Consider the following 13,856-nt stretch of genomic DNA (forward strand, 5'->3'; position numbering starts at 1 on the left):
AGTACATGAAAATATACTGTGTAGTTTACGTTCTTTTGTCCAAAACAAAAAAAAAAAGAGAGAAACTCTTATAATTCATATGTGCTGTCGTTCTGTCAATGATTGGTATACAAGGGTATCATTTCCATGATTTTTTATTTTTAATATAACATTGTATTTTAGTGTGTGTGAACCTAAAGCCAGCCATGCATGGATCGGCCTTGTAAACCGCCTTGTTGCATTTTCCCCACTCGTTCAGTGCCGCAGACTATAGCCAGAAATGTTGATCAGTGTATTCTGATGGCAGAGAATTCAGTAGCTCAGGAGGGAGGACTACCCTATCCACCTAATCTATCGGCTGCTTTAGGGTGTACTGTACATGGATGTTTTGGAGTCCAGTCTCATTTGACCTCTATGCAACCGATTGTTGTAACCAACAAGCTGGTTGGTTCCCCCTACTATGGCAGGTGGCTCCTGTTTGTAGGCACTCATGCGCCAGCCTGGCTAACGCACAGTCTTACAATTGGGCGCAGCAGAACACAGGTAAAATGTACAGCGCCACTGAGAGTGGCTCTGTACCAATTGATTGCTCTGACCAGTCACTGACATTACAAGTGTAAACAGTGTAGTACTGTTTACATTAATGAGCCTTCCCCTTACTCTCACAACAGAGGAAGGGTAGAAAGAATGAATCCTTTCATTCAATTCTTGCGCTTCGTGTTTGAATGTAAGGTGGGGTGGTTTCGGAGCCACCAGCGATGGGGGGCACTGATGGGGGGTTTCAAATTGTCACAGATCAGTGTCTGTGGGAATTTGTTTTTTTTTAATTGCCACTGCCTGCCAATAATTGTGGAATTGATTTTGTGTGTTTTAGGATTTTAGTTTATCCTTGACACCTAGCTACACAGTACAATTTCAGTGCAACTTGGGTAAAGTGTTGCATGACCAAATAATTGGCTGTCAAAATGTCACAGCACCACAAAATGGCCTGGATTCAAAGGAATCCGGAAGTGGTTATGAAACAAATAAATTTTTTTATGTTTTGTAATTGCTTTGGGTAAAAGCTGGTACAGTGTGACATTGTGGCACATGGACTGTTCAGCAGATGATTTTGTATTGACTCAGCTGAGGACAATGCACGAGTTCAACTAACTGTGCTGGAAGGCCTCGTGCTGTGTCATTGTATGATGTATTCCTGAAGCCAATTAACATCCTAAATACGGTCAGCAGTATTACAGATGGCGTGCGTATATTGATCACATTTCTAGTGTTCCTAGCAAAGCATTGAAGGATAAACAGATATTCCTTGATCTATTACAGAAACTCTTTAAATGGCTGTTATTACTCTTGCTTTTTTGGACCACTGTTTTTTTGGGGTGTATCTCAATATAAGGTAACATAGTCTTGTTACCTTATATCGAGAGCTGGTGGCGCTGATCGAATGGCAAAAATCCAATAGGGCGGTTGTACAGAAGTCAATTTATACAACCGCCCTGCTCATACATAGTTTGTAATTCTCCTGGTCGATGCTGACCCAGCCAAATTTCGGTCCATGTTTGGCCGGCTTTAAACTTTAATGCGCTTTCTATTGCAGTCTGTGACCCCAATTTGGAAATTTCTTTGCACCTTCCTGTGCAGGAATGGAGGGAAAATCTCTGCACCTCTCTCTAATTGATGTATAGAAATGTAAGAAGTGTGGTAAAGTTCCCCCTATGTAGACACAGGTAGCAATAAAAAGAAAATAAAATAGTACAGTTTGGAAGGTTTAGAAACTGTGTCCTCATGAGGGAATTTTCTACTCACTTCCTGTCAAGGTGACAGGTTTTAGACAGAACAGAACAAAAATGAATCTCTTCTCTTGGGAGACAGCATTTACAAATTGTCTGAAACATCTCCTCAACATTCTCATAACAGAACCGACATTGAAACCCCTTTTCAGCTCCACCAAAATTAAAAAATACATAAAACGTTTTTTTTGGTTTGCCTTTACTACTTATTTCAAATCAATAGTTTCATACTTGCTTTATGTATTTATTCATTGTGTGTATAATCAGAACATTTTTTTATCAATGCCTTCCTGGATTAGAATTCCTCTGTTTGGGCCTTATCCTAGGTAAGATTCTTATACAGCAAAGTAAATGCCTGCAGCTCTTTCTAGTCCACAGTAGGTTCAATTCCCAACGCTTTAACACCAGCCTAAGCCACCTTTCTTTTTGGCCATGTGATCAATTTTGAAACATTTTTTTGCACTCAACGTAAATTGACTGCCAAGGAAGGTTGCTTATACTGGGGTGTTGGCTTTGTGAATCCAGTGTCATGCATTATGAGATTTTAGTGGTTTTATTACTTGCCTTAACATTGAGTTTAAACCTAAAGGGTACCTTCTATATATTTTCTTTAGAGTGTTTGTAAAGGCAAAATGTTTTTTTTTTTTCTTTCTTTTATTTACCTTACTGCAGCTTCTCCCCCAGCCCCCCATAAATACATATCTTGGCCTGATCGCAGTCCAGCGATGTGCACGAGAGCTGAGGCTCTCCGGGGTCTTTCCCTCATTATCTTCTCAGATACAGCACCATTGGCTCCTGCTGCTGTAAATCAGAGCTAGTGAGGAGGGATAGGAGACGAAGCGGAGTCCCGCTCTGTGTCTTATGGGGCATACACGAGTGCCCCCATAGTTAGCCGCTTGCTATGGGGGCACTTGATGGGAGGGGGAGAGAGCCAGGTGCGCGGGCAGGGGACCCCAGAAGAAGAGGATCAAGGCTGCTCTGTGCAGAACCATTGCATAGAGTAGGTAAGTATGACATGTATTTTTTATTTTAAGAAACCAAAAAAACCAACAAGACTTTACAATCACTTTAACATACATCTAGATTCTAACAATAGAAACTTGCACAGGCAGCTAGGGGTCTGTGTACAAAATGTTCACAGAATGAATGTAACAAACATCCACACAGCTCCAAGGAAACTTGCTGTATACTTATAATTATCTTCTATGATCATAAGCGCCATCTATTGGCCGTAATGCATTCTTTTTAAACAAAACTAGATGGCGATTACCATTACTGGAAATACTTCTATTACACAGAATACGGCATGCTTCATTAGAGCAATGTAGGTGGTTGTCACGTTTATCCTTTAAGCTTTTTATACATTTTTTAATTTTACAGCAACATTTCCAAAAGGCTAAAGAAAGATTCTGATCTGCAGTAGTCTTTCTGACCCACATTTGTGAAAAATACCACCATATTTAGGCTTAATATGCCCTAATCATCTTCCAATATATGGGCACCTCTTCATTTTATACTTCACTATACCTACAGACCATGGTACGCATATTCTGTATGTATACTCACCAATGGAAAGAGTTGTCTCTGACTAATATGGCAGATAATATATACATATATATATATATATATATATATATATATATATATATATATATATATATATATGCAATACAAGGTACTAAACTAAACATTTAGGTTAATTTTTGTTTTTCACAATACAAATTTGAATATCATTCGTGACTGCAGCACAATTTCAACAGTACCTTTGTTGAATATTTGAATCAGGACTGAAAAAAAAAAAAAAAAAACCTAGTGTAAAAAGAATTATAAAACCTTTTTTTATTGTGTACTGTACCCATGCACTTTTTCAAGTGCTAACTTAATATTTCTATTTCAGCTTATTGAAAAAAATTGAGCGGGAAACATGGAGAGAAAGTGGCGTATCATTAATTGCCACTGTAACACGACTTATGGAGAGACTGCTGGACTACAGGTGAGCGATTGATGACATTGCAAGAAAATCCTATTCATGCTGAGAAAAGGAATGCAGATTCTATGATGTGTTTGGAAATACAGCCATTTTATTTGGAGAAATGTGTTGGTGTAGGAAGTACAACAGATGTTTGTAACTGACGCAACTCGAGGAGCGCATTGCCTACTCAGACCCTGAATTAATTAAAAAAATTATCTTTTGAGGTTGTAGGAATGTAGCCAGAAGCAGATTTTTCATTAAGCAGGATGTTGGATATAGGGATAATCGTTATTCTACCTAAAGGTGTTTTTGGGAGGGCACCTGAAATTACATCAAGGTCTGATGTGTGTTCCTGGAACACAGCACACTCCAGAGACATGCTGGTAGGTTAATTGACTCCTGTCTAAATTGTCTGCTAGTACATATAGAAACCTTAGACTAAAAGCATTTTGAGGGCAGGGATTGATGTAAATGTATGGTATATCTGATGTGTAAATTGTCAGCACTATTTAAACATTTGTAATAAATAAATTAGAAGTACAACTGTAAGTGTGAAAGGTAAATAATAATAATAAAAGAAAAAAAAAAAGTATTGTGTGCATGCTATGTGAAGAGATTGAGAAAATTATTTTAAGCAGTGTCACAGGGATGTGATGTGGTGGGACTTCAAGTGCTAGCTTGCCTGTACTTACAGTATCTCACAAAAGTGAGTACACCCCTCACATTTTTGTAAATATTTAATTACATCTTTTCATGTGTCAACACTGAAGAAATTACACTTTGCTACAATGTAAAGTAGTGAGTGTACAGCTTGTATAACAGTGTAAATTTGCTGTCCTCTTAAAATAAATCAACACACAGCCAATAATGTCTAAACCGCTGGCAACAAAAGTGAGTACACCCCCTAAGTTGAAATATACAAACTGGGCCCAAAGTGTCAAATTGTTGTGTGGCCATTATTATTTTCCAGCACTACCTTAACCCTTTTGGGCATTGAGTTATCCAGAGCTTCACAATTTGCCACTGGAGTCCTCTTCTACTCCTCCATGATGACATCACGGAGCTGGTGGATGTTAGAGACCTTGCACTCCTCCACCTTCCGTTTGAGAATTCCCCACAGATGCTTAATAGGGTTTAGGTCTGGAGACATGCTTAGCCAGTCCATCACCTTTATCCTCAGCTTCTTTAGCAAGGCAGTGGTCATCTTGGAGGTGTAATTGGGGTCGTTATCATGTTGGAATACTGCCCTGTGGCCCAGTCTCCAAAGGGAGGGGATTATGCTCTGCCATATGTCATAGTACATGTTGGCATTCATGGTTCCCTCAATGAACTGTAGCTCCTCAGTGCCAGCAGCACTCATGCAGCCCCAGACCATGACACTCCCACCATGCTTGACTGTAGGCAAGACACACTTGTCTTTGTACTCCTCAACTGGTTGCTGCCACACACGCTCAACACCATCTGAAACAAATAAGTTTACATTGGTCTCATAAGACCACAGGACATGGTTCCAGTAATCCTTAGTCTGCTTGTCTTCAGCAAACTGTTTACGGGCTTTCTTGTGCATCATCTTTAGAAGAGGCTTCCTTTTAGGACGACAGCCATGCAGACCAATTGGATGCAGTGTGCGTTGTATGGTCTAAGCACTGACAGGCTGACCCCCCGCCCCTTCAACCTCTGCAGCAATGCTGGCAGCACTCGTATTTCCCAAAGACAACCTCTGCATATGACGCTGAGCACGTGCACTCAACTTCTTTGGTCGACCATGTCGAAGCCTGTTCTGAGTGGAACCTGTCCTGTTAAACAGCTGTATGGTCCTGGCCATCGTACTGCAGCTCAGTTTCAGGGTCTTGGCAATCTTCTTATAGCCTAGGCCATCTTTATGTAGAGCAACAATTTTTTTTCAGATCCTCAGAGTTCTTTGCCGTGAGGTGTCATGTTGAACTTGCAGTGACCAGTATGTGAGAGTAATAACACCAAATTTAACACACATGAGACCTTGTAACACTAATGAGTCACATGACACTGAGGAGGGAAAGTGGCTAATTGGGCCCAGTTTTGACATGTTCACTTAGGGGTGTACTCACTTTTTTTGCCAGCAGTTTAGACATTAATGGCTGTGTGTTGAGTTATTTTGAGGGGACAGCATTTACACTTTTATACAAGCTGTACACTCACTACTTTACATTGTAGCAAAGTGTCATTTCCTCAGTGTTGTCACATGAAAAGATATAATAAAATATTTACAAAAATGTGAGGGGTGTGCTCACTTTTATGAGATACTGTATAGGCTTTCAAGATGAAAATCCTGGGACTCTGATACCCTTAGTTCGAATGCCATATACTAGCATGCCATTTTCCAGAAAGATAATCATTCTCTACAAATACCCGCCCTGTCAGTTGTGTTGAGTACGAGTTTTTTTTCTTTCTTTAACCACTTTACCACCGGAGGATTTTCCTGCTTTACGTCCAGGCCACTTTTTGCGATTCGGCACTGTGCAAATTTAACTGACAATTGCACGGTCATGCAACGCCGTACCCAAACGAAATTGACGTCCTTTTTTTGCCCACAAACAGAGCTTTCTTTTGGTGGTATTTGATCACCTCTGCGCTTTTCATTTTTTGCGATATTAATAAAAAAAAAAGCGACAATTTTGAAAAAATAACTATTTTCTACTTTGACAGTTAAAAAATATCCAATATATTCAATTTGTGTCATATATTTAGGCCAAAATGTATTTAGCTACGTCTTTGACAAAAAAATTCTCAATGAGCGTATTTTTTGCGCTATAAACAAAAAAAGAGCGACAATTTTGAAATAAATAGCAATATTTTCACATTTTTTTTTATATGAAATCCCCCCCCCCCCCCAAATGTATAAATCTAATTTTTTTAACATTTTAGGCCAATTTGTTTTCTGCTACATATTTTTGGTAAAAAAAATCGCAATAAGCGTATTTTGATTGGTTTGCGCAAAAGTTATCGCAGCTACTAACTACGGGAAATTTATGTCATTTTTATTGTTTTTTTTTTAACTAGTAATGGCGGCGATCTGCGATTTTTTTTTTTTTTTTTTTTTGTGGGACTGCGACATTGCGGCGGACAGATCGGACCCTTGACTGACATTTTTGACACTTTTGGGGGTACCAGTGATATTACTACAGTAATCAGTGCTAAAAATATGCAATGTTACTGTAAAAATTACACTGGCAGGGAAGGGGTTAACTTTTATTGGTGATCAAGGGGTTAATGTATGCCTGGTGCTTACTAACGTGTGTGGGGGGAGGGGACTGTGTGACACAGGCACAGATCGCAGGTTCAGCTATGCTGTGAATCTGTCACTGTCACTTAGGAGATCCGCCCGCTTTGTTTACACAAGCGGGCGGATCTCCACACTCGATCCCGGACGATCGGGGAAGAGCGGCGGTCATCATCGCCGCTCCTCCCCTGGCCCGACTCCCGCTGTGACTGAATTCAGCGGGAGCGAGCCTCCGGCGGCGCGCGCGCCGCCCACAAGGGGATGAGTCCAGCGACGTAGGTCTACGTCGCTGGACGATAACGAACCACTTTGCCGCAGTAGGCTCAGCGTGAGCGGTCGGCAAGTGATTACAATGTTTTTTTTTTGAGGGGCAGCTGGAAAAGTGCTGGGCACATGTTTGGAATGTATGGGTTCATTACTTGCCATGCTTTGCAGACTTCTTGCTAGGTATGATGGATTTCTTTACAATAAAAGTAAAATATATCTTGGATATAGACTGCCTTGGAACATACATAAACATTGATGGATATTTAATATAAAAAAAAATCATTTAAAAAAATCTGCACAACAAATGTATTTAAAAATGTGTTTATTTATACCTAGTATAAATTGAATGAAATGCATTGCTTCCATTTTCATCTTTAAACATGTTTTCAGTTGTAATCACTTCTTTTTGAATGTAAAAGTGCTGCTTATTTTAGCAGTCCCACAGATTTGCCAGTGATTGAATGCATATGCATTTTTCTATTCATGGAAGAGGTGGGCAAGTTTTTAGTGGAAGCAGGTGATTCTGTGTTCTTTCTATTTTTAGTAAACATTTCCTGATGGTGAAATTGCACTATTTATCTTTGAAATATAGTACCTTGGGATCAGCAAAATGTTCTGTTTCTATATACAGACTTACTAATAGCTAGAATATGTAAGCTCACCATAAATGTCTTCCTTCTTATTAGTAAGCATTTTATATTTTTAGAAATGAAGCACAAGTTATTATAAGTAAATGTGTAAAATCATAATATCCCCCTCCATTTTGCTGTGAAGATTAGGAATTTGCTTTTGCATTTGCAGGGACTGCATGAAGATAGGGGAAGTAGATGGGAAGAAGATTGGGTGCACGGTTAGTCTATTGGTAAGAAACATACTTTAAATTGGTCAATAGTTGGCCAGCAATGATGTCTTAATGAAAATGTGTTTTCATTTAATTCTTAACGTGCGGTTTATTTCCTCATTAAAACAAACACAATGGTTTCAGTACAAATTTATTCAGGCAGTAGGAATGCAAAATGAGTATTTCTTGCAGGTAAGGGAATAGCTCAAGCCTTTCTAGATTGTCATTGTAGCCCATGTAATTATGTGTGAGCAGAAAATTGAAAGCTGAAGGTCCTTAATATGCAGAGTATGCTGTTACATTTCCAAATCTGCTAAAAAGTTAAGACGTGAACTTGTCTAGAATCATAAGTTGCACATGCAGCAGTTGTGGTGGCAACGGTAGGACTTGACAGCTGATTGAGGCTTGTTATAGTAACCTGTCAAAAAGCAGTTACTATAAGACCTTAAAGTCTTTTTTAAATGCTTAAGTCAGCATGTTATTACCAAAGAACACTTTACAATAATTACAAAATTGGTGATTTTTATTATCTCTCTTTTCATTTCCTTGGTTTGTATAATGAACACTTTTTTTTTTTTTTTTTTTATTGTGAATACTTTTAGAGCTGAATTTGTAAAATAGCTTTTCCATGCCATTAAAGTAGGAAATTCTGTCATATTGTATTGCCATTGTTTGACCAGTTAAAGTAAAATATTTCCAAAAGCAGATAACTAGCAAACTTGTTCGTCTGTTACAGAATGTTAAGAGAACAAATAAACTTTTCTCTTAGTGCTATAGCATTGTTTTCCTCACTAGCACGGTGGTTGCAATCCTAATATGTGGTACGATGTTGAGTTTGAGGATAAAATTAAATACAACTTTGTGTTATTAAGAGCAGTTTGCTGGTAAAGCTGTGATCCCATCTGACTGTCATATGTGAGAACATCGCATGGCTATGTGAGGGAGCCTAAACCTGAAAATCTTCAGTATGACAATTGCAATAATAAATTCTCTCTCATGCAGATGATCATCTTCTATTTGTAAAATAAATAAGTACAAGGTTGTTTACCTCCCATTATAGAATACTTATATCTTGTCTGTTCCTAAAAGCTGCTATTCTGTTAAAGTTTTATTAATATTAATAGTGATACTATAAATAATAATGGCTATAATAATATACACAATGCTCAAAGAAGCGGAGGTCTTATTTTATTTACAAAGAAAGTAAAATATTAATACAGTTGTGCTCAAAAGTTTGCATAACCTGGCAGAAATCCTGAAATTTTGACTTTGAAATTTGGATTTTGGCATATTAAAAATATACAAGTGCAGCGCAATCAAGATATAGCTTTCCATGGATGCAATGGAATAGCAAATGACATATATATAGCAAAGATAAACCATAAACAGTGTGAATAATTGAATAAGGCAATATATGTATAAAGCAAGTAAATCTCAGTCCATAAAAATCCTAATGGAGAAGTGCAGTCAGTTAAACCCAGGAGTGCAGTCTAGGTGCCTTTAATCATGTGGCCATCTTGCTACACCTATCGATGCTGAAGTATACCTTAGCAGCTGTTTGTACATGTCTGAAAACTTGATTACATGAATGTGAGTTTTTTTCTGTTTGGCTTTTTATAATAAATTACCATACGGAGAGCACTAGATTCTGCTTCCTGTATTCATATATGTGCCGTGGAGGGAGTTCATTAGCAGCCTGTCCGAGGTTCTGAAGATTGCTGTCTGAGTGAGCATATATGCTATCTGACCCAGTGGGATCTTGATCATGAGGATGTTTAAAGCAGCCTGTGTGGGATTTTGAAGATTGCTTTTTGAGTGATCATACTTGCTATCTGACCCTGTGGGGTCTTAATCCTCAGGTGAGCGCATATGCATGCCATGATGATGGGTCTCGAAGAGCACTCTGAGCATCACATATTTGATTAAAGGCACCTAGACTGCACTCCTGGGTTTACCTGACTGAACTCCTCCATTAGGATTTGTATGGACTGAGATTTACTTGCTTTATACATATATTGCCTTATTCAATTATTCACACTGTTGATGGTTTATCTTTGATATATGTATGCCATTTGCTATTCCATTGCATCCATGGAAAGCTATATCTTGATTGCACTTGTATATTTGATTTATTTGGAGGTTTTACTTAGATTGACCTTTTAGTGTTCAGCTAGAAGTCTTACACACCTGTTGATTGTTCGGCGCTTAATTTATCTGTCTATTCATATTAAAAATATGACTGATTACGCCAAAAACACTTTTGTTTAACCCCTTCCCATCGGGCGCTTCCTGGTCCTTAAGGGTTTAAACCTCAGGAGGCAGAGGTGGGCATTCGGGCATGTAACCGCTGTGATTGGCTGTCACAGTGATCACATGATCGGAAAGCTCCCATTGGCTAGTATGGCTCAGGATTTCTTGAAGGATTTCTTGAGGTTACCTGTGGGTTTTTCTTTGTATTCCGAACAAATCCTCTGGTGTTTTGTGGCTGCAATTTTTCTAGGTCTACCTTGCTTTGACTCGTTATCGAGAGCCCTGAATTTTCCACTTGTTATTATGAGATTAAACAGTACTTACTGGCAAATTTAAGGTTTTCGATATCTTTCGATATCATTTTCCATCTTTATAAAGTTCCATTAACTTGTTAATGGAATGCAGGTCTTTTAAAAGTTCTTTCTGCTGAATGGAATACCCTAGCACAATCTACCTCCAAATCCATCCTCAACACCTCTTTGATAGAGGCCAACTACAAGGTGTTCCTTCGCTGGTACATGGTCCTGGTCAGATTGGCGGCGGCAGTTCGTACTGCGTCCCCCGACTGTTTTCGGGGATGCAGACAAGCGGGCACGGTATTCCACACTTGGTGGACTTGCCCGAAAGTAAGACGCTTCTGGATCCGCACATACAATTTGATCTACTCATTGACGCAAGTCAATTTAGTTAAATCCCCCCAACAAGCCTTATTGGGTGGGCGGATCGAGGGGGAGTCTAAACCCGCTAAGCGCCTTTTTAGCTTTTATATTTACAGCGGCTAAAATTGCGATAGCCCGCTCCTGGCGCTCGCCGGTTATACCGCTGGAGCTGCTCAAAGCCAAGCTGACGTGGATCATGATAAATGAACGGATGGTGTCGCTGCTTAACGATAAAATGCGCCAGTTTGATAAGACGTGGGACCCTTGGCTTAGATATTTGGCAGGCCCCCATTAAGGGGAAGTGCTATTGGCCCACACGGGAGCTGGGGTGAGCGGGGTGACCTGCTGGGGGTGGACGGACCTGGGCGCGGACGCCCCCCTACCCTCTTGACCCACCGCTACTAACTCTCCTTCCCTCTCTTTCATTGCTATTGCTTGGGCCCTAGTGGACCACTTACCCCCTTCTCTCTTCCCCTTCTTTCACCCTTTGCTTCCCTTCTCTTTGCTCACTTCTACCTTTTCTATTTTTGTTTTGTTCCCCCCTTTTTTTTTTTTTTTCTTTCTTTTTCCTTCTCTTCTCTCTCCCTGCTTTTTCGTTCTTACTCATTACAGTGCACTGCCGGAAAGCCGGTGCCCCCCCTCAGTTTAGGGAGGGGGGCCAGGGCCGGGGGTCTGGGGCCTCCTCCCTCCTTGGGTGCAGCGTGTTCCCTTGTGGGGCGCCGGAGGGGGGGGCTCGGGCCCCTGGCCAACCTGGCGGCCGATTCAGGCTGTCATTCTTAGCATTACTATGTTTCTGTTGCATTTTTTCTTTTATTTTACACCGGCTATATCTGTATCAGTTGTGCCTTGATTTATATTATGGGATGTTATGCTATCCTTGAGATATATGTTTGAGCCTTATGGGCGTAAATTGCACTGTTGTACACTGTGTTTACTTTTTGCAAAACTTTAATAAAAATATTGGAAATTAAAAGTTCTTTCTTGCTCCCCATGGCTCAGTATCTAGTCTGCTCAGTACATTCACATGAGGGCTAACCAACTCATTGAAAATGTATACACAAACACTAATTGCCGTTTTTAAAGCCACAGATGGGGAAAATTAACATTCAACTGCCATTTTAACTAGTGGTGCACCAAAATTTCGGCAACCTAAATTTTCGAAAATAGGCCTATCCCATTTCGATCAAAAACGGGTCATATATGCCGAAAATTATTGGCTACCGCAGCAGCAGCAGCTTTCCCTTTAATGGTGCGTCATACGCAAACGGATGCCCCTTCCGGGATCCCAGCACGGAGTGCGGGCAGGTGGCTGGCTACATGCCCGCGCAACAGGAGAAGATACTCTGGCACTAGGGGATCTTCTAGACCATGGGTGTCCAACCTTTTGGCTTCTTTGGGCCACATTAAGTGTAGAGAAATTTTCTCGGGCCGCATATAAAATATATACTATAGTTAGGGTAGATAAGCAATAAAACGCTGCCTTGCCCTTCCTGCGCCGCCGCGTCCCCCCCCCCCCCCCAGCACTAATTTAACACAACTAGAGGATGATGAAATGAAATGGAATCAGTATACAGAGGTTTACTTCTTCTGAGAGATATTAAAGGAACACTCTAACCACCATGACCACTTCAGTGATTTGAAGTTGTCATGGTGGTAGGAGTCAGAAACACTGCACATGCTGGGATAGTTACAGTTATGTGGTGGGGGGATAGTTGCACCCCTAGCACATATTACTTAGGCAGCCAGAAAATGTCATGTCCTTATTCATACATGTATGAACAAGGACATGACATATTATGACAAAACACAACTAGTTATTAAAAAACATATTGCAACAATTTACACACGCTAATGCACATACTGTACCATTTCTACTCATTTTGTAGACTGCTGGCGGGTAATGCTGGTCATGCAGGTACTGCTGGTCATGCGGGTACTGCTGGAGGAAGCAGCGGCTGCAGTAGAGAGCAGAGCTGCTGCTTCCTGTATGGCTGCTGTCACAGGCGGAGGAGGGGGTGCATTTCATATCACTCCACCTGTGACAGAGCCGGAACTATACAGGAAGCAGTGGCTCTGTCACTGACTGCAGATATCCTAAGTCTCCCGCAGCAGCCGGAAAATCGCACGATACTTGCAGCCCAGTGCGTGCCCATCCAATGCAGCCTAAACAGTGCCCATCCAATGCAGCTTCACCAGTGTGTGCCCATCCAATGCAGCCTGATCAGTGCCCATCCAATGTAGCCTCACCAGTTCAAGCCCATCCAATGCAGTCTGCAATGGAGAGGAGAGCCGCTGGATTACACAGAGCGAGCAACTCCCGCTTACCCGGCGACCAATGTCATATGAAGTCCTGCCTCCTGGACCGGCTCCTATGATAGACGTCACCAATGTGCTGTCTATCTTAGGAGCCAGTCCAGGAGGCGGGGCTTCATATGAAAGTGGCCGCCGGGTAAGCAGGAGATCCCCCTCTGTTTGTAATCCAGCGATGCTCGCCCCCCTCCTCCCCTCCCCTCTCCTCTCCTCCCCTCCCCTCCCCTCTCCTCCAAGGCGGCCTCTGTCTACAGTTAGTTGGAAACCGCTGTGGCCGTGCCCCCAACTCGACTTCCTTCCTCCCTAGCAAAAAAAAAAATTGTCAGGGGGCAGTCGGCCGCATTGCCTGCGGTTCCGGGCCGCAGGTTGGACATGCTTGTTCTAGACCATCTAGCATCCAACCTTGTGGGCCTATCATCCACCTATCATCATCATTAAGATAGCGGAGTTTGGATATCGTTCAAGGCGGACCTGAAAAGAAGGAATAACTGAATACATTTGTGGTCAAACATCAGACGCTTCAGCTCCATCA

The 13,856-nt window shown here is 41.1% G+C and overlaps 1 protein-coding gene across 2 annotated transcripts in view; it reads left to right on the forward strand.

Moving 5' to 3' along the window:
• DOCK4 (dedicator of cytokinesis 4) overlaps positions 1-13,856 on the forward strand; it is a 529,522-nt gene that overhangs the window by 407,260 nt on the left and 108,406 nt on the right. Inside the window, exons 33-35 of one of the 2 annotated variants that reach the window (XM_082254719.1) lie at positions 2,066-2,092; positions 3,664-3,759; positions 8,066-8,126. In XM_082254719.1, coding sequence (XP_082110845.1) covers positions 2,066-2,092; positions 3,664-3,759; positions 8,066-8,126 — 184 coding nt within the window. The remainder of the gene's footprint in view (positions 1-2,065; positions 2,093-3,663; positions 3,760-8,065; positions 8,127-13,856) is intronic. The other variant, XM_082254720.1, reaches the window with a different exon arrangement.

Source organism: Pelophylax lessonae (assembly GCF_965119305.1).
Source record: "Pelophylax lessonae genome assembly, chromosome: 4".
Classification (NCBI taxonomy): Eukaryota; Metazoa; Chordata; class Amphibia; order Anura; family Ranidae; genus Pelophylax; species Pelophylax lessonae.